Source organism: Notolepis coatsorum, assembly GCF_963971535.1.
Source record: "Notolepis coatsorum genome assembly, chromosome: 13".
NCBI classification, from domain to species: Eukaryota; Metazoa; Chordata; class Actinopteri; order Aulopiformes; family Paralepididae; genus Notolepis; species Notolepis coatsorum.
In genome coordinates, this window is record NC_140177.1 from 51,461,049 (window position 1) to 51,482,606 (window position 21,558).

Below are 21,558 nucleotides of genomic sequence, written 5' to 3' on the forward strand. Positions count from 1 at the left end.
TTATTTTTTAGTTTTCCGCTGTTATATAAAACGGCAAAAAAGTTGACATGGTGAGTCTTCATCTCATTAGCCCGCTGTGCTCTTCCAAGAAGTGTCATTAGGGGCAATGTTGACATCCTCAGCCCTCCTCCTTCCTCCGTACCCTCCTCTACCTTCACACCCCACCCGTCCCGTGTCCACCCTCCTCCCCCCACCCCACCCCACCCCACCCCTCGATCCCTTGGCTGCTCCTCAGAAGGTCATGAGCTGAAACTCCCGCTCGGCCTGCCACTCCGGCACCCACACGGGGTAGGTGGCGTGCTTGGGCATCTCCATGACGCAGACCGGGAGGGGCTCATTTCTCTGGTTGACATGGTTAGTCACTACCTAGCAGGGGGGGACGGAGAGAACAAGGGAAGCTATGTAGCACACAGCCTGCACTGTTCAGGAGGCCGCCAGGGCTGCGGCTCCAACAGTAGCTGGTACAGATAGGGGGGGGGGGTGAAGGTTACAGGGAATGGGTTAGTTAGAGAGAAAGAGAAGGGTGGGGGTAAGATATGGAGGGGGGGTGACAGAGAGAGGGGAGATTGAGAGAGAAAGGGAGAGAGGGGGGGTTGAGAGAGATAGGGGGGGTTGAGAGAGATATAGGGGAGGTTGAGAGAGAGGGAGAGAGGGGAGGTTGAGAGAGAGGGGGGGTGTGAAAGAGAAGGGAGGTTGAGAGAGAGGGGAGGTTGAGAGAGAGAGAAGAGAGATTGAGAAAGAAAGAGGGAGGGGAGGTTGTGAGAGAGAGATGAAAAAGAGGGAGAGCGCAAGAGACAGGAGAGAGATAGATAGACTATTATGGGACACCAAAGTAAGAGTGCAACAATGAAGGGAGGTAAGAAGTGAGAGTAGTAGTACCAGTAGTAATAGTAGTAATAGTAGTAGTAGTAGTGTAGTAGTAGCAATAGTAGTAGTACCAGTAGTAGTAGTTGTTGTAGTAGTAGTGGTAATAGTAGTAGTAGCAGTAATAGAGTTTCTACGTCAAATGTATATACTCTCTTTTCTGGACTCTTTTTGTATCACAAACAGTACTGTATTTGCAAATCTGGTATGCCATAAAGTATAGATGTAGCAGTACTGTCTATCTGTATGTCGTGTATGTCATATACCGTAATTCCTCTAATAGTAACCGGTATTCAATTAAAAACCGGGTCTCTATTAATGACCGGGTGCGCTGTTGAGCTAAGCAATTATAATTATTATTATATTATTATTATTATACCAGTATTGTGATTGCACTATTTTACTTTATTTTACTTTTTTTGACCACCTGTAATTGCACTGTTTACTACCGTATTTCATACAGTACTTGGTTTCAATAAATGAACCCAGTACATTTTACTGGGTTCAAACTGACACAAAATGTTGATTTATTCATTATGATCTGTTTGAAAATTAGAAATATAGGCCTCGCTCTTATACATGCCTCCTCCTAATACAAGCCTGGTATCAGCTACAGTTGAAACAAATACAAGCCAGGGTTACTATTAGAGGAATTACGGTATGTTATGATGAATTGAAAATGGGGGACCCCTGATGTAAACAAGACGAAAGTCTTTCTCTGGTCTGCATCCCCTTAACAATTGTATGTATTGAGCTGTACTGTACTGTACCCATTCTGCAATCTGTTAATAAAGTTTTCAATCAATTCAATCAAGAGGCTACAGATAGGAGAAGAGGCGGAGAGGGTAGGTAGGAGGAGAGGGGTAGAGGCTACAGGTAGGAGGTGAGGGGTAGAGGCTACAGGTAGGAGGAGAGGGGGGTGGGGGGTAGAGGCTATAGGTAACAGACAGGTTAAAGACAGCTGAGGGAAGTAGAGTGGTTAGTGCAGCAGGCATATACCAGAGACTAGAGCCAGGGGGAATAAGACATGGGGTAGTGAGGGAGGCAGACAGGGGACGGGATATACTCTTATCAATTAAGGAAGTGATCCATAACTTCAGGGAAGACTATACAGGGGCCATCAAAGGTCGTGCATGGGTGAGAGGCGTATCTCTCGGGTCGGGGGGTGGGTGGCGAGCATGCGGTATTAGTAGGAGTGAATAAACAGGCCTTGGCCTGGCCCATGTCTTTTAGTTTTAGTGGACCTGGGCAGGATAAAATGGCATTGGTGTGGGAGGCTGCCTTCTCTCTCCCCGAAAGGAAAGTCACTGCAAAGAAAGGATCTAGTAAAAATAAGAGGGGTAGGGAGAGGGAGGCCAGAGATTTAGACAGAGCAGAAGGCCCGGTTTGGTATGAAAGAGATGTGAAACTCATGTTGCATTCAATTCCAATTAGAGAATTTAGAAAATGAAAAGGACATGTAAAAAAACGGATATATTTTTGCTTTAACTTTGATATTTGCTTTTAGAGAACAGGAAAAGAAAATTCTATGAATTGTATTTTCTTTTGGGGGGAGGGGTTATATTAATATAAACAGTTAATATTAATTATTATCATTTTGATCTCCTTTGCCCATTGTGTTGCCGTGTGTATAAGTGCAGCCAATGGAGAGGCGTCTGCTTTGTGTCAAGGGGGAGAGGTGCTGGTTTTTGGTGACTTTTTTCTCCTTCTTTTTTTGTGAGCTCCCTGTCTCCCTCTAGTGGACAAAGTGGACATGGCAGCACGCCCTCTAGTAATGTGAGTGGGTGTTGCTCTGCATCAGCTGTCTCATACTTACGGTGAAAATGTTGGAGCGGCGCTTTGACTGTTTGCGTATGGGCGTGGGCGTGTTGGAGGCAGCGATGGTCTCAATGCGCATCTCCCGCTGGCTTATGCTGGGGGTGGAGGGAACAGAGGAGGAGTAGTCGCTGAACACACCCCCACCGTTAGCCGCCTGGGGAGGGAAGAGGGAGATGAAGAGAGGAGCCGGCAGCAGGAGAGAGAGAGAGGGGAAAGAGAGAAAGGAGAGAAAGAGATAGAGAGAAAGAGAGAGATGAAGAGGAGCCACCAGAGAATGAGAGGGAGAGAGAGACAGAGAGAGAGACAAAGAGACAGAGACAGAGACAGAGAGAGACAGAGAGAGAGAGACAGAGAGAGACAAAGACAGAGACACAGAGGGAGAGAGACAGAAAGTAAAACAAAAGAAGCAGAACAGGCAGGTCAGTTTAGGATAGCTTTGGTGATGATGAAATCTGTTTACTTGAATCAAATGCAGGCCACGTGAGTGGATCGGCGCGGGCGAGATATCCGCTCTTCGCTCTTTAAAGCTTGGTCCGCTCCGCTAATCGCTCATGTTGACCCCGCCCCCAAGTCGCTCTCCGCTCGCTCACCTTGAATCGAGTGCTCCCCGCTCCCCGCGCCACATCGCTCGGCAGATTTTTTTTTTTTTTTTTGGAGCATGGTGTAAATTAGCTCAAACTACAACAGTCTACACCCCCTGGGCCCCTTAACAATTGTTTGTATTGAGCCGCATTGTAATTGTACCCATTCTGCAATGTTAAATAACGTTGTTTATCCATTCACTAGCTCTATTAAGTAGGGATGCCCCGATCGATCGGCCACCGATCGTTATCGGCCGATACTCAGTATAAATATGCAATCTGTGAATTCCGATAATTAGTCATATTCGCCGATAGCGGAAACCGATCAAGCGAAGCTCTCACTCGCTGTCTGTCTCAGACACACACGACCTGCAAACTGCCGCTGCTCCTCCTCCCTAGCCCCGCCCGCCCCGTGTAGAGTTTGTAAACAAAGAGGTGCGGCTCCTCTGCTCGAGTCTGTAGTGCACTGCATTCGACCTGCGCTAACGTTAGCTACCTAGCTATCGTTACTGTTTAAACAAAATTACCCAGTCAACTATTCACGTTTAGTAGGCATTGTCTAACGGTATTTAGCCGGCTAGCTACCGATAGCTCCTGATATCAACAAATGATCCAGAAAGTCTAGTAGTTCATGTTCATACCTCAGTTAGCTTGCGTTAGCTGACGTTCGTTTACTGTTCAAAACGAAATGTCCCATTGAACTAAAGTTCTGTCTTAACGTCATCTAGCCGGCTAGCAGTAGCTACAGATAGCTCTTGATATCAATGTCTTATAACATTGATTTAATGCGTATTCGAGCTGAGGGCTTGCTGAATGTGAAACGACCAAAGCACTTAACGTTACCAATGGGGTCCCGCTGCAGCGCCGGAGAATCCTTTTGAGCTGGGCTACTAGAGTACACACAGACAGTGGAGCTGTTTGCAGATAGTGAGCATTTTGACTTGTTGCGTGGTGGCGATGTCTCGCAGTCGCAGATAATACAAGTACAAGTCTAATTATATAATATATATATTTTATAAAAAAAACAAAACGTGATCGGGGCATCCCTACTATTAAGCGATGATAGCTAGCCTAGCCACAATGCTATGGTCGCTGCCATTAACGTTAGCATGTAAGCTAACGACAACAACAATGGCGTCAAAACTTTTTCTAACAGGATGTGAGTGACAAAGCCTGAACAGGATATCACAGGTTCACCCTTCTCATTGGTTGAAAATGGCCTTCATGTTTGTACATCGCCATCTGTTGCTTTGGCATTGTACTACATGTATATTACATCAGTGTTAAACCACTGTGAGCGGGGGAGCTCCAGTAGCTCACCACGTACCGCGAGTGCTATTTCAGCGCCGTGGACAACCGTGCTCGTCACGGATCTGGGGCTGAGCGCGTTCGAATCCCGGACGGCAGCCGTGCCTTTCCCAGAGTGTCTTCCCCCCCATCTGAACCCTTTCAGCCTGCTTCTGTCGGTCGAACTTGACCAAGTATGAATGCGATGAAAAAGCGATAAACGCTAAAAGAACCAGCTGACTGGTCAAAGTTTTAAACCACTGTGAGCGGCCTGGAGTGGATTGGAGCAGAGGAGAACTCTCGCTCCGGACGTCGCGCCGACCCATTTTAAAACCCACTCCTCGCTCACGTCAAAACCGCCCGCTCCGCTCCCCGCGCCGCTCACGTGCACTGATCAAATGCACATTTTATTCATATTACTAAACTTCAAGCCTCTCCAGTAGCAGAGATGCATGCTTGCGTGATGGAGCAATATATGAAATAAGCTGCTACTCTCTCTCTCTCATCATCATTAACAAAAGGTCCTGTGGAAGTAAAGTTTAGGTGTGCAGTAAGAGAGGACGTTTAGGTGTACAGTAAGTGGATGTTTAGGTGTACAGTAAGAGGACGTTTAGGTGTACAGTAAGAGGACGTTTAGGTGTGCAGTAAGAATATGTTTAGGTGTACAGTAAGAGGACGTTTAGGTGTGCAGTAAGAGGACGTTTAGGTGTACAGTAAGAGGACGTTTAGGTGTGCAGTAAGAGGATGTTTAGGTGTGCAGTAAGAGGACGTTTAGGTGTGCAGTAAGAGGCCGTTTAGGTGTGCAGTAAGAGGACGTTTAGGTGTGCAGTAAGAGGACGTTTAGGTGTACAGTAAGAGGATGTTTAGGTGTACAGTAAGAGGACGTTTAGGTGTGCAGTAAGAGGACGTTTAGGTGTGCAGTAAGAGGACGTTTAGGTGTGCAGTAAGAGGATGTTTAGGTGTGCAGTAAGAGAGGATGTTTAGGTGTGCAGTAAGAGAGGATGTTTAGGTGTGCAGTAAGAGAGGATGTTTAGGTGTGCAGTAAGAGTGGATGTTTAGGTGTGCAGTAAGAGTGGATGTTTAGGTGTGCAGTAAGAGAGGATGTTTAGGTGTGCAGTAAGAGTGGATGTTTAGGTGAGCAGTAAGAGAGGGCGTTTAGGTGAGCAGTAAGAGAGGGCGTTTAGGTGTGCAGTAAGAGTGGATGTTTAGGTGAGCAGTAAGAGAGGGCGTTTAGGTGAGCAGTAAGAGTGGATGTTTAGGTGTGCAGTAAGAGAGGATGTTTAGGTGTGCAGTAAGAGAGGGCGTTTAGGTGTGCAGTAAGAGAGGGCGTTTAGGTGTGCAGTAAGAGAGGATGTTTAGGTGTGCAGTAAGAGAGGGCGTTTAGGTGAGCAGTAAGAGTGGATGTTTAGGTGTGCAGTATGAGAGGATGTTTAGGTGAGCAGTAAGAGAGGATGTTTAGGTGTGCAGTAAGAGAGGATGTTTAGGTGAGCAGTAAGAGGACGTTTAGGTGAGCAGTAAGAGGACGTTTAGGTGTGCAGTAATAGAGGATGTTTAGGTGTGCAGTAAGAGGACGTTTAGGTGAGCAGTAAGAGGACGTTTAGGTGTGCAGTAAGAGGATGTTTAGGTGAGCAGTAAGAGGACGTTTAGGTGTGCAGTAAGATGATGTTTATGTGTGCAGTAAGAGGATGTTTATGTGTGCAGTAAGAGGATGTTTATGTGTGCAGTAAGAGGATGTTTAGGTATGAAGTAAGAGGGGATGTTTAGGTGAGCAGTAAGAGAGGATGTTTAGGTGTGCAGTGAGAGAGGATGTTTAGGTGAGCAGTAAGAGAGGATGTTTAGGTGTGCAGTGAGAGAGGATGTTTAGGTGAGCAGTAAGAGAGGATGTTTAGATGTGCAGTAAGAGAGGATGTTTAGGTGAGCAGTAAGAGGACGTTTAGGTGAGCAGTAAGAGGACGTTTAGGTGTGCAGTAAGAGAGGATGTTTAGGTGAGCAGTAAGATGACGTTTAGGTGTGCAGTAAGAGAGGATGTTTAGGTGTGCAGTAAGAGTGGATGTTTAGGTGTGCAGTAAGAGGATGTTTAGGTGTGCAGTAAGAGAGGATGTTTAGGTGTGCAGTGAGGATGTTTAGGTGTGCAGTAAGAGGATGTTTAGGTGTGCAGTGAGAGAGGATGTTTAGGTGTGCAGTAAGAGTGGATGTTTAGGTGTGCAGTAAGAGGATGTTTAGGTGTGCAGTAAGAGAGGATGTTTAGGTGTGCAGTAATAGAGGATGTTTAGGTGTGCAGTAAGAGAGGATGTTTAGGTGTGCAGTAAGAGTGGATGTTTAGGTGTGCAGTAAGAGGATGTTTAGGTGTGCAGTAAGAGTGGATGTTTAGGTGTGCAGTAAGAGTGGATGTTTAGGTGTGCAGTAAGAGGATGTTTAGGTGTGCAGTAAGAGAGGATGTTTAGGTGTGCAGTAAGAGAGGATGTTTAGGTGTGCAGTAAGAGAGGATGTTTAGGTGTGCAGTAAGAGAGGATGTTTAGGTGTGCAGTAAGAGTGGATGTTTAGGTGAGCAGTAAGAGAGGATGTTTAGGTGTGCAGTAAGAGTGGATGTTTAGGTGTGCAGTAAGAGTGGATGTTTAGGTGTGCAGTAAGAGAGGATGTTTAGGTGAGCAGTAAGAGAGGATGTTTAGGTGTGCAGTAAGAGAGGGCGTTTAGGTGTGCAGTAAGAGAGGGGGCGTTTAGGTGTGCAGTAAGAGAGGGCGTTTAGGTGTGCAGTAAGAGAGGGCGTTTAGGTGTGCAGTAAGAGAGGGCGTTTAGGTGTGCAGTAAGAGAGGGCGTTTAGGTGAGCAGTAAAAGGACTTTAGGTGGTGTAGTAGCTAGTCTTCCAGGGGTCTGGCCTTGGCCTCAGGGATCGGGGGATTGAAATGGAATGCACTTGCCCTTATGCAGATGACGGGGAAATCAAAAACTCTATGGGGATATGGTGAAGTAATTACACAGTTACACACAAAAAATATCACAGTTTGGTGATTGATTATTAGAAGTCAAAGAGGGCAAATGTAACAGAGCCCTGGTGTCGCAGGGTGACCTATGACCTTACCTGGTTGATATGGACAGACGGAATGGATGCAGAGGGGACAGAGGAGTGGCTGGGAGAGTTGGGCAGAGACTTGCATGGACCAATGGACAACTGCTGCTTTTTCCTCAGAGCCACAACCTTCTGGGCAACTGAGAGAGAGGGAGGGAGGGAGGGAGGGAGGGAGGGAGGGAGGGAGGGAGGGAGGGAGGGGGAGAGAGAGAGAGAGAGAGAGAGAGAGAGAGAGACGGAGACACACACAGGGAGAGAGATCAAAATAGTTGTATATTAACCATTTACATTAATTTGATTTTTAACTTATTTTCCTCTAGAGTTTTCACATTTTATTTAGTAAGAAAGAAAACAGTTTAATTACTTTCATAGACCAATGTTTATAACATCTACATTTAGTGGTATGTTGTTATGACAACATTTTAACAGTGCATGTAATGGCACTGTTAAAATGTAAAGATTGGCAATAAAATTGGGATATTTTGAGCCCTCTTATTATCCATATGCATAACATATATCATCATACATTTGGGGAATTTCTATGTGCAACATGTACAAGTGACCTCTTTAGAAATGGGCAAAGCCCACTCATGCGTTATTGCATTATATGTGCCTAAATCTGTATATTGATATACTATAGATGGAGGTTAGTGGTTTAAGATTTGCAGGCTGGATCACAAGTCACTTCACATTTGACTCATCCTTACAACCCCTGGGGATCAATATTGAGTCCCTAGAAATATTGCAACCAAACGAAAATTATTGTTAAATATAGTGATAATTATTTTGAGTAAGTGACTTGCTGTTAACACTTTGAGTGACAGCCACGAGAAATCTCATTATTTCATGCCATGCGTTGAGTGCCAATGACGAGAAGGGACGAGAAGGGACATATACACGGAATGTCCCTTTAGCCTAGTGCAGACCATAATATTTCATTCTCCTATTGGACAGCGGTCCACAGGCGCCAGAGCCATGCCTCCAGAGTCAGGTTCAAGGCCACCGTCAAGACATGTCTGTACATGCCCGGCCTTGCCCAGGGATACGAGACAGAAATGAGGTTGGCACTAGATTGTTCGCCGTGCATATAAATATGGCGCAGGTGAATACAGAAGTAGAGTTACCCAATAAGTTGAAGCCTCACCCACGATACTCCGTGCGGTGAAGTATGGCCTGTTTGGCCCCAAATAGAGCATTGAGACAGCGTGCGAATTAATAACTGAATTGTCAGAGTTTGGCGCTATACCGTCGAGTGCGACATATTTCTATTAAGTCAGTAATAGTCTATTTGTGTATAGTGTATCGTGCGGCTAAAGTTCTACAGTGACCAGCATCACCAACGCTTCATCGTATCAGCTAGAGTGCTTATCCAGGCTGGGCTGCTTTCATGGCGCTTTCACCCGAGGAGACCTAGACGAGAACCGTGTGGACATGTACACTGGATTAATCTACCCGACGACTACATAGCCCTTTGCGGCTGGATTATATTTGTTTTGGTCCTGTGATTTATGGAGCGGAGAATCGCCGACGCCTACACGTGTGGGATTTACCCTGTGAGGAGCCAGGTCGAGTCGGCGCCTCAGAGAGCCTGAGGCCGGCTAGCTTTCTTCACTGTGGAGCTACAGTCTACGGAGAACAGCTGTATTCGTCTGTGGATCAAGAGACTATTGCACCGTCTCCTGTACTTGGAGTCTCCTTAGTCATCGTTGACCAGACTCTCTACTACCGACAGATCCTCTACCCCTGCTGGCTTACAACCGGGGGGACCCTTCCAGTATCTCCCGCTATATATTACTAGTGTACCATAGATATAATTCCCTAAGATTCAGGTTGTATAATTACCTCCTGCGTAACCAGAGAATGGACATTCATTATTGATTTGCCTACGCACATTCCTTTGCCTTATAAGCGCATCCAAAGTATAATAGAGAAGTATATTATGTACCTTTTGCTGCAATAAATACTTAATTATTACTTTGTGTGGAACCGATTTCTTGTGGGAAGTGTTCATCATATTTATATATCATGTACTGTATGGCCAGTAATTAAAGTACATAAAGCGGTAGTGGTTTAATGATACCATACTTATCAATACAGTCAGGGAATTGTACCCCTCAGTTACATATTTTGTGTATTCCACTAAAAAGCTATTATCACAGATTTTTTTTTTTTTTTTTGGACCTTTTCAAAAACTTCAGTTTTTCAAAACGGTATAAAACGGAAATGTACTGATGAAAAAACAATCAGTTTCGTACATGTTGACTGCAAGCAAGTCATTGATAAGCGACAGGCGTATTAGACACATAGCCACAATATAGAATAATTATAGAAATAGCTCCGCGAAAACCATGAAATATCGGAAAATCTGTCCAAAAAGGCTGGCATTCAAGCGCTAAATCTGGCGCCCCCCTGCTGGCACTCAATGTGTTAATCTCTCAGAGGAATGTATATGTATTCTTTGCACTCTTGACTGGAGAAATACCATTTTAAAATGTTAGGCTCACAGGAATTTCCCACCATCAACTGTAAAAAGAAAAAGAAGAAAAAAAAGAATCTATGTCACTAATAATAATCACTAATCCTTCCTAACAAGTTACCCGAGTTAAAGTGAGTAAATCCATTTAGCAGAAAACCTATTTTCTAGATGAACAGGACACTTAACATTTGGTCCAACAAATGAACCCACAATGTAAATACAGCTTAAGCCTGTTGGCAAGTCCACGTCAACCGAGAGGCACACCGGTACATTATAGGAGCCGCCTGGAGGCAAGTGGCTTTCTGATGGGATAATGAACAACAGGCAGCTCGTACACATCCCCTGGGACAGGGCTGCCTTCCATTTCAGAGGAAAAAAATAACAACACAATTTGATGTTGGTGAAATGAGTCTGTCATCCGTGGAGAGCTGCAGTGTGACGTTAACCAAATGAGACTGTCACTAACCGGGGGGGGGGGGGGGGGGGGGCTGCCATTTATATCTTAACACATCAAAGAGAACTCGAGTGTGGGGGGGGGGGGCGGGGGGCTGGTGGGGCTCGTCAGGGGCTGTGTGACATGAAATTAAGAGAGCGGGAGAGAAGGATGATGTCAAGTGTCTCCGACAGCTGGGATGCGTATCGATGGCCGCCTCCTTGCCAAGTATCGATGGCAAGAGGGAACATTCTCCAAGAACTCCTTCACGTCTTTTACTTATTTCAAATGGGGCTTCGGGAAGCAATTAAGGCGGGTGGGGTGGGGGGCTGGGGGGGAGAGACAACACGCCTGTGTATCAACTGTCAACAGAGACATACGCTCTATCATAACACAAACGCTGTGTTATGTATTCAGAGGTTTGGTGCGGCAATAACATGCTTTCCAAGGCGCTGATCCCTCAGGGTGTAACGTGCTGTAGTTGTAACATGGCTCTGTTTTCCAAAAATATCATTTTTCATCATTTCAGACATTGGTAGAGGAAACAATTCATCAGGGTGTGGCATCCGGGCTTAGCATGGAAGCCAGTCTTCCACATGAAAATATTCTCTACCTTTGCGACTTCCAGAAATTGCAATGCAATCGGAGCCAATCAGGGACTCCGTCCTCCTAACTGCTGTTCTGTCCCTCAGTGGAACGCAGCCTCCGATTGGTTCGCGTAGTTGATGACGTGAAATATAGGCCGCCGCTTGCGATTGCGAAACAGTAATGGTTTCTCCTGAAGCAACGAGTGGTAACATTAACACTAGTAAAATAAACACAGCAGCCATAAGTGCAGTTATAGCTGAAATAGACTCAATAACAACAATTATACAAGAACGAGAGTATGCACTAGTGGACTTTCTCGGCAGATTTATAAATAAAAAAAATGCCATTCTTCCGACTGGATTTTGTTACACTGATTGGCAGAAGGAGTTTCCTGAAGTGGGTCTGGGTGGCTAGAAGTCAGTTTGAGGAAGCAAATGAGCCTGGCTACCAGGCTAATCCTTGCCTGATATAAATGGTAAATGGTGCATTTATATAGGATATATCAAGGACTTAACACTCCATTTCCTTCTTCAGTCTGACATTACCTCAAATCTATCCGATTTCCGTGGGGAGGGAGATTTTCCCTAACCAATCACTAGAGACCAACACTTCCTCCCCATGCTGTACTCAGGGAAACTGCAGTGTGCCTGGCTCACGAAATTCAGATACAAACAGTCAAACTAGGCCTTTGAGCAGATCAAATAGGAATTAAAATCCAGCAATTGCATATCCTATTTCTCGCCTAAAATGCCATGTTTTTCCTGCTCCCCACGCTTGACAACTGCGTTAGTCTCCCCATGACACTGATTGGATAATTGCCTTTTCAACCGAGAAAGCACTGTTTCGTGTCACAATGCCAGACCAGAATCAGTAAGCTAGAAGTGGGCGGATTCAAAGGTCCAGACCCAGGCAAGGCCAATCCAAGCGAACACAATACCCCCCCCAAGAAAAAAATCACCCTTTGAAACAAAGTAAACCAAAATTGTTCTTAGAATATGCTTCTTTGTATGATAAAGGTGGTGGGAGGGTAGGTGCACCACAGCCAAACACATCATTTCTACTTTCAAACAGTGCTCCAGGAAACCAGTTAATGTATTAAATACTAAAGATATATCATACTTTGTTTTGACTTTTCAGAGGTTAGTATTTTCCCCTCTGAAACTACCCGGTGCACCTTTAAGTTGAAAACTGTTATTTTACTAACATTTTCCCTCCCTGAGATGTTTTTTCTCCCATCCCAATTTCACCTCGCCAATTCTCCCCTCCCCTGTCTCGAACGTTGCTAGACTATGCCTCCCACTGGTCGACTGCAGTGAGGACCAAGCCTTGCATCACGTGTCCCCTCCGGTACACGAGGAGGCAGCCTGTCGCATCTTTTCACCTGAACAGCACGATCTCTCAGTGGCAAGGAGTAACGCGTGGGAGGCTCACGCTGCCCCCGATACTTCCTGATTCTGCTGTACAGGCGCACCAACCGACCTGTAGGAGTCGCTGTCCACAATGTCCAATCCCCACCCACCGGCTTTCCCACCCCTAACACTGCCAATTGTGTTAGTATGAACGACCGGCCAGCCGGTAGCAACACCAAGAGCTGGGCTCGAACTCAGCGTATCCTGCGTTAGTGGCAAGCGCCTTGCCCACTGCGCCACTCAGCCACCCCCCCCTCCCTGAGATGTTCAATGAAGCTCTATTTATTTTCAGCAAAATAATGTATGGAGCTGTTGTCGTCCTTAGGTGTCAAAGAAAATGAGAGGACAACTGTTACAAGTTGTCATATTACATACAAATTGCAAACTGATGTTTCTCTTTCTCTCTGCTTTCCTGAAACTACTAGGCCTATTAAAGAGCAAGTTTTTTTTCCCATTTGGAGGCAAATTCATCACATTTCAGGGTAGAATTTGTGACACAAAAAATAAATACATGGTATTTGTATAGTTGAGTCAGACTGAAAATATGGGAAATTATGTTACATGCTCACTGGCACAAGGCATATTTAAATTAAAAAAATATAATTGAAAAATTATGGAAATGTGTCAAGTGCTTCAACATTTGCTGAGGGTAGAAAGGAAGAACATGATGAATTTCAGAAAGTTTAGAAGGTAGACCAGGACAGACCGTACTCATATTCAGAATCAAAAACATTTGCTCTCAACACACAGATCTTCAAAAATAGCCAGGAAAGCAACCTTGCTGCTTCATTAATTCAAGACATTAGCAATAACTCTCGTAGCCTTTCCATCCTCGGGCTACGACTATGGTTATTAAGACCGGAATGACCAGGTAGCCTATGGAAATAAAACTTATTAAATTAAATAAATATAGCTTACAGTATTTTAGTTTTAACTTGGGAATACAGAAGAATACATCATTCAACATGTTTATCAATCTTCTCAAGTTTGTTTATTATTTGTCACATAAAATACATGTACTTTACGGTGAAATGCTTGGTTCTGTATGAGCCCCTGAGAGTGTGCTTCATACAGTAAAAAAGTAAGTAAAAGAGGAATATACAATATACAATCTAAAGTACAACCTAAGTACAATGAGTAAAATTGAATAAAAATGCAGGCAATGAGGTACAAAACTTTAAAGGGAGGGAAAGAAGAGAACAACAGTAGACTGGCGTGAGGACAAGCCATGTTACTTCCCCTGCACAGTAGTGTCTTGCACGCTACAATGTCACTGCAAATGTTGAAGACAATGGTTGGAGCAACCTGGTAAAGTGTCCCAAGTAGGGGTGGGCGGTAGAACGGTTGAACCGGTTAGATCCTGCCCGTCCGCGTGTATCCTTTCCGCAACGGAATTCGGTTTCCGGGTTCCTCTGATTGGCCGCGACCCCCACGTGACCCGCCCCCCTATCCACCGCTCTGCCGCTGCCGCGCGCAGCAGAGCAAGCGGCCGCGGACTCGCTCGCTTCCTCAATTTATACGCATGGAAGTATTGACTGAATGAATGAATGAATGAATGAATGAATGAATGAATGAATGAATACTTTATTTAACAGATTGCAGAATGGGTACAATACAGTACGGCTCAATAAACACAATTGTTATGGGGATGCAGACCTGAGAAAGACGTTTGTCTTGTTTACATCAGGGTCCCCCATTTTCAATTCATATAGAACGACTACGCCGTAACAAATCATTAAAAAAAGATACCGTTAACTGGAATATGTTGTGCCTTTACACATATGTTGGATTATGTAATTGGTTTGTCATGACAAACAAATAAAAAAAATCACGATTTACCCGCTGGCTACAACAACACTCAGTGACTGCATGTAGTCAGAGCCAGAGCTCAGCGATGCCGCTCGCGGCAGCACATTCTTGCCGCGGGCTGAGCTCTGGTGTCCGCTGGAGCAAGCCAGAGACAGCCGGCGATGCGATATTTTATTTGTTATTTGACAAACCAATTACATAATCCAACATATGTGTAAAGGCACAACATATTCCAGTTAACGGTATCTTTTTTTAATGATTTGTTACGGCGTAGTCGTTCTATATGAATTGAAAATGGGGGACCCTGATGTAAACAAGACAAACGTCTTTCTCAGGTCTGCATCCCCTTAACAATTGTGTGTATTGAGCCGTACTGTATTGTACCCATTCTGCAATCTGTTAAATAAAGTTTTCATTCATTCATTCATTCAGTCAATACTTCCATGCGTATAAATTGAGGAAGCGAGCGAGTCCGCGGCCGCTCGCTCTGCCGGGCGCGGCAGCGGCAGAGCAGAGCGGTGGATAGGGGGGCGGGTCACGTGGGGGTCGCGGCCAATCAGAGGAACCCGGAAACCGAATTCCGTTGCGGAAAGGATACACGCCGCCCGTCCATGCCCTCCCTCCCTCCCACCACCTGGCGCGACGACACTTTGTTTTCAACTACTTTGTTGTTGTTGCAGCCTGACTATCGCATATGGCGTCTCAGGCATTTTGTGGATGTCAACAAATGTACATGTCTGTGTGAATTTATGCTCTGCCGTGGTTACTGTAAAAATGTAATGATTGTGATGTTGTTATTATTAATGAGACGATGAGCTGTATGTGTGTGTCGCTGGAATTTCCCCAAGGGGATTAATAAAGGAATATCTTATCTTATCTTAAATCCGTGCCAAGGTAGAGATTTGACTCTACCGGATGTACCGGTAGAAGGCCACTTTTAGGCTTTGTCACATTTACAAATGTAACACACAAAGCTGGAAAATGGCGCCGCCATTGAAATAAGAATGAACTAGTTTGTGGGAAAAGACATGTCAAAATTATTATTGGCTAATAAAAAATTACACGCGAGTAGTACAACGTGAACCTCGACGTAAACAAGCGCATGCTTTCTGAAATGGAGGGCGGTGAGCGTGATGCGGGAGCTCCCGTTCGCCTGTAACTGTTCCGCAACTGTAAGTTACTTCCGGGGTAGGCCTGATTGGCCCCGACAGGCACGTGACGCGCAACTTTCTCTGCCGCGCGGCACGCTCCGCGGAGCGGAGCGGCAGAGCTTGCGGAATTATGTAACCGCCCTAACCGCCATGATTTTCATTCTGCGCTTCAGCTCACCTGGCAGAGCAGCGGTCCTGCGGTCCGTTGTTGACGAGTTCGAATCCCATCAAATTTTTTTTTTTAACGTGATTTTTTTTTAACGTGTATTCTTTCGCCGGTTAAGGTTAGGCATGGTTAAGGTTAAGGTTAAGGTTAGGCATTGTTTCGGAGTTGGTTAAGGTTAGAACGGTTAAGTTTAGGCGCTGTTAAGGAGCTGGTTAAGGTTAGAGTTTGTCTTAGAGAATGGCAATATTCTTTCTATGGTTAAGGTTAGGCATGGTTAAGGTTAAGGTTAAGGTTAGGCATTGTTTCGGAGTTGGTTAAGGTTAGAACGGTTAAGTTTAGGCGCTGTTAAGGAGCTGGTTAAGGTTAGAGTTTGTGTTAGAGAATGGCAATAGACAGCCTATTTCCGCACGACAGCTCTCAGCAGCCTCGTTGCGCGTCCTGAGTTTGCCGCGTCACGTGCCTGTCGGGGCCAATCAGGCCTACCCCGGAAGTAACTTACAGTTGCGGAACGGGTACAGGCCTCCCGTTCCAGACGCGATCAAAGAAGGAGAATTAGTTGGAAAGGGGCTTCCGCTAGAAGTATTATTGGCGTTTCTTGAGCTTATTGCAATAACGTTAGACCAAGAGGCAAAAACAACCACTTTTCGTGGACTTGTTACTTGGTAACCAAAAAGAGGGAAATATTTACACAGGACAGATTATGACCACTTGGAACCACAAGTAAAAGAGAAGAAAAAAAATCATACCGGTAGTTTATATTATAGTCAATTCTTGTACTGCTCCTAAAGCATTTTTTATTATTATTATTATTATTATTATTATTATTATTATTATTATTATTATTATTATTATTATTATTATTATTATTATTATTATTATAAGAAAAACAAATATACCGCGATATACCATTACCGTCCAAAATTCGAAATATACTGTGATATACATTTTAGGCCATACCGCCCACCCATAGCGCCAAGCTATACTTCATGGACAGTTCTGTTTATTTTCTTTTTTTTTGATCCACTTTTTCTCCCATTTTTCTATATTTTTCTCCCATCCCAATTTCGTATCATCCAATTCAACCCTCCCCTGTCACGAACGCTGTTTCTTGCCTCCCACAAGCCGGCTGCAATGTGGACTAAGTCATACATAGCACAAGTCCCCTCCGGTACTTGAGGTAACAGCAGTCGCATCTTTTCACCTGCGCAGCTCGATCTCTCAGTGTCGAGGAGTAACGCGTGGGAGGCTCACGCTGCCCCCGACACTTCCTGATTCTACTGCGCAGGCGCACCAACCGACTTGTAGGAGTCGCTTGTTCACAACGTTCGATCCCCACCCTTCAGTTTTCCCTCCCCGTAATACGGCCAATGTGTATTACTGCGGACGACCAGCTAAACTGAAAACAATGTGGAGAGCTGGATTCGAACACGCGAATCCGTGCGTCTCCACACTGGTGGCGAGTGCCTTGCCCACTACACCACCTAGCCGCCCCGACAGTTCTGTTTATTTTCAAACATACTTTTCATCTGTTAATCGTACCACTAAATTCTGACCATAGTCCCATCCACTGGGCCCCGAATGAGTGAGTTGGGTTTTTCGCCGGCGGGCTGCAGCTCTCCCGCTGTAAGTTCACGGCGCAACACACAAAGAATGTGACCAAAAAACACAAAATGTGTCACTTCAATTTCATATTTGTCTGCTTTTGAGGAAGTGTTTGGACTATGCACTGTTGGCTCATTGGTTTGAATCACAGCTGGGAGAACAGCAGGCAGCGTGTCCAGAAAACAAACGCACAGTCAAACAGACAAGACTTTGATCAGATGATAGAAAAATAGGGTCCAGGTTGAAAATAGCCTGTATTTATCCTTTTAATGCCTCACCATCCTGGAAGACTCTCTCCACGTTGAGGCCGTAGGTGGAGCAGGTCTCATAGTATGTGGAGCGCTTCAAGTCATTGGACAACTTTCTGGCCCGCGAGTCATCAATCACTCTGGGATTGGCAGCACTGATGGCATCTGGGTGAGGGGGCAAACAAATATTATTCCAGTTATTAATTTTTTTTATCATGAGAAAACAGTTTAATTGAACATATCAATGGTTATTCCAGTTATTCGTGTTTTTATCATGAGAAAACAGTATAACTGAACATAACAATGGTTATTCCAGTTATTTGTGTTTTTATCATGAGAAAACAGTTTAACTGAACATATCAATAGTTATTCCAGTTAATCACATGTTTTCATCGTGAGAAAACACAGTTTAACGGAACATATCAATGGTCATTCCAGTTATTCACGTGTTTTTATCATGAGAAAACAAGATTTTCCATGTCAACTATACAATTCCATATCTTGGTGAGGCTTTACGTCAGGCATAGTCACAACACCTTGCGTTCCGACCAGGACCATAGGGACCTCCGCTGTGCTTCTGTAGCTGGATAGGCGCAAGAAGTAATTGTAGACGGTCTGGAAGCTGATCTCATCCTCCAGGCTAAAGACAAACACCACTGCGTCCACCCAGGCAGCAAACTGAGGACAGAGACAGGAGGTGGTTTAGATTTTGACTCGATTCAAATGTATTGTCATTATACAGCACAACAAAAATAAGTTTGTCATATAACCAAAGTGCAAATGCAACAGTAAAGTGCAATAGTAATATACAGGTAAAAATGTACAGGTGATTAAAGTAGATATAAAATATATAACTACTACTGAGTAATAGTGCTAATCAGATGTAGGTACAGTACAGTGTTCCACTGTTATTATTGACAGTGATACAGGTATAAAAAGTAAACACTATTGTACATTAGTAAGTCATACTGGTCAGTGGTAAAACTAAAGAGTAGGTAAGGAATATGTACAGATATAGTATCTACAGGTATGTAAAAAGGATTATATGCAGGATTATGTACAGACAGATGTGGATAAATGTATACGTATATACAGCATTACTGTACATGCTGTCATACAGTTATATGGGTTATATTGCAGGTATATAAATAGCTATATAAAAAGGATTATATGCAGGTATATTCAGACAGTTGTGGATAAATATATATATAGTAAATATATCAAATATATACGGTATATACAGCATTATTGTACATGCTATCATACATGGGTTATATGGGTAGACTATAGTTGAGGTAGTATAGTTGTTATGATTACAGTGGAACTTAAAATCTTGAATTAAGTGAACCAGCACACTCAAAACAAATGTGTGTATTGAATTTCTTGCATTAAAACAGTTGCTTTCACTCCACAATGGACCAAGAAGTGCATAAAGATACAGGCTTCCTAGAATTATGTCGTCCTGAACCACCTCTTCCTTCCAGATATCCATACATACCACTAAGAGCGAATGGATGCCGACATGTGGTGGACACATTGTATAGTCAGACAGACAGGTGCACATGTGAAACCAGGCAGTCGCAATCTTTATGCACGTGTTCCATAAGGTTAATCAGAGCATTCGGAAAGAGTCATCTTGAGTCATCTTCAATGAATAAATGTAACCTTTAAGACCGGCTCTCTGAAATAATGCATGCCTGAGTCAAGTCATTAGCATGCAAAGCAGTTTACTATTTTTCTGTCTCGAGGGCCAACAGTGGCTGAAGTTTGATATGCAGACACAAGGGGGCAGTATAGCAACAGCCTTATAAAAACAGTGGAGTATTGAAGAATCATCAAATACTACCATTTGACAATTATCTTTCCTATCATGTATTCACTGCTATCACAGTCCCTGAACCGCAGGCTTTCCCTGCATCATAAGTTACATATTCGGGACTTCTTTGCGGCGCAGTAATGGGCATAGGGGTGAGAGAGGTTTCCCTTCTCACGGAATAAGGACATTATGATCACCATGGGTTATGAGGAAGAGGCTAAAGGAGCAGTGCTACCAGTGAGAATCAGGTGACGGCTATAGTCCTGCATCACCCTCCCCTCCATCCAGCGTTCACGTTATGGCCTCAGCCCCCACGGGGAATGAATGGCAAATCTAGCCTCCAGTCAGTGGGGAGCATAATGAAGGACTCTAATTACGCCGCTAATTATACAGGGAGCTGACGAGAGAGCTCAGAAGTCATTGCTATTCGCTCATCTCATCAAGCATAATGCAGACATAGGTGGTTATGGAGAGAGGAGAAGGAGAAAGAAGCTGGACGCTATCCTGGAGGACCCCTCAAACCGCCATGGTCAGTTATTTGTGCCAGAAGCCGTCAAGCTCCACAACGAGAGCAAGGACTTGGTTAACCGCTGGAAGACTAGATAACTGGAGGACTATTATAACCGATAGACTAACTACTGAAGTGAACCCATGCATGGACTCTTGCACACTTTGCACAATGACTAGCATATGACTGATTTATATAATCACACCTTCAATCATATTCGTATTTGTACACTTACAAATGTGTTTATTTATACCAGGGTAGACTAGGATTTAGTAAGGGGTATTGTATATTTATACAGGGTAGACTTGGGTTGGATATTTATATTTGTACCTGGGGTAGACTCTGCACCTGCTATGACACCCGAATTTCCCCACAGAGATGAATAAAGGTGTATTATTTTTTAAATTCTATTTATGTTTAGGCTTTCTGTATTTTTCACCCATCCCAATTTAGTCATTATGCCAATTCCCTTCCTGGTCATTGCGCGCATTGCCCCACTGTCGGCCTGGGGAGGGTGTAGAACTACCACATGCCTCCTCCGATACATGTGGAGTCGCCAGCCGTTTTTTTTCACCTGACAGCGAGGAGTTTCACTGGGGGAACGTAACACGTGCAGAGGTTCATGTTATCTCCCCCAGATTCCCTCCCAACGACCAGGACTCATACCCCGCCGGCTTCCCACCCGCTAACACTGCCAATTGTGTTAGTAGGGACGACTGACCAAGCCGGAGGTACCGCTGACAGCTGGATTCGATCCCAGAGTCTGTGCGGTGGTAGGCGAGTGCTTAGTCCACTGCGCTACCCAGCCGCCCCCGTAAAGGTGTATTCTTAACTCAAGAGTCTTGGCAGGCCAGGTAGAGATAGCTGCTTATCAACGGCACAGAGGCCATGTTTGCATTTCCTCAGTGGTACTTTGGAAGCCGCTACCTAAACAAGTTTACAATGACAATGTCATAAACCCACATCTGTGTCAAGATGCAAGTTTTGTGGGGAATCTGTCGTCATAATGTATTTATGACATTAACGGTTGCTGCTGCAACTTGTACAAAGTGAGCGTTTCTGTCCATCGCTCCCAATGCTACATTATGCTTGAAAATGTCCAGTGGAAGTGAAGTACTGTAGTGGAAACAATCCAGCACTTGACCAAGAAAGCCCAATGTAAAAGGCCACTAGAGCGCAGGGGAGGTAGTGGATAAACTGAAACCACTAACACTCCCTGGCCACTCATGGCTCGAGTGCAGGTGTGGATAAGAGGCTGATGGCTGCACAACCTCTCAACAGGAGGTTGGAGCACATGGACACTCCTGTTCATTTACCACCTTTGGGAAAAGCTTGAAACACGACCAAAAGCAACAGCATGTTTCCCTAATCGGGAGATGAGGACCTGGCAAAGCATACCTGTGTGAAATGGGAGGAGATATGGAGAAACGGTTTCATCCATACTAATAGGATGATTATGCACTGTGTGTTTGGGAGCTGAACGATTGCTTTTGGCCAGATGTAATCTGGTGCCGTCCCTGCTCAGCATTCGGGCAGAATGACCACAAAATAATACCGCAGTGCTGCTCAGCACAGTCCAGCAGTGAAACAACTGTTCTAATTATTAATTCCATGTTATCACATCCATATCTTGCTTTGCAGTAGTCCTTACAAAAACAATATCACAGTTTAAGGGTAATTTTTGTTGTACCATGGTACCAGCCATTGTATGAATAATTTACCATGGTACTGCCAT

At 44.5% G+C, this 21,558-nt stretch overlaps 1 protein-coding gene across 4 annotated transcripts in view; it reads right to left on the reverse strand.

The window, feature by feature from the left end:
- Positions 1-21,558, reverse strand: part of agap3 (ArfGAP with GTPase domain, ankyrin repeat and PH domain 3) — a gene marked incomplete at its 5' end in the record, with an annotated part of 324,184 nt that overhangs the window by 146,987 nt on the left and 155,639 nt on the right. For all 4 annotated transcript variants that reach the window (XM_084327289.1, XM_084327290.1, XM_084327288.1 and 1 more), the window contains 4 exons: positions 2,681-2,836; positions 7,630-7,757; positions 17,530-17,664; positions 18,036-18,177. In XM_084327289.1, the coding sequence (XP_084183415.1) occupies positions 2,681-2,836; positions 7,630-7,757; positions 17,530-17,664; positions 18,036-18,177 (561 nt within the window). The remainder of the gene's footprint in view (positions 1-2,680; positions 2,837-7,629; positions 7,758-17,529; positions 17,665-18,035; positions 18,178-21,558) is intronic.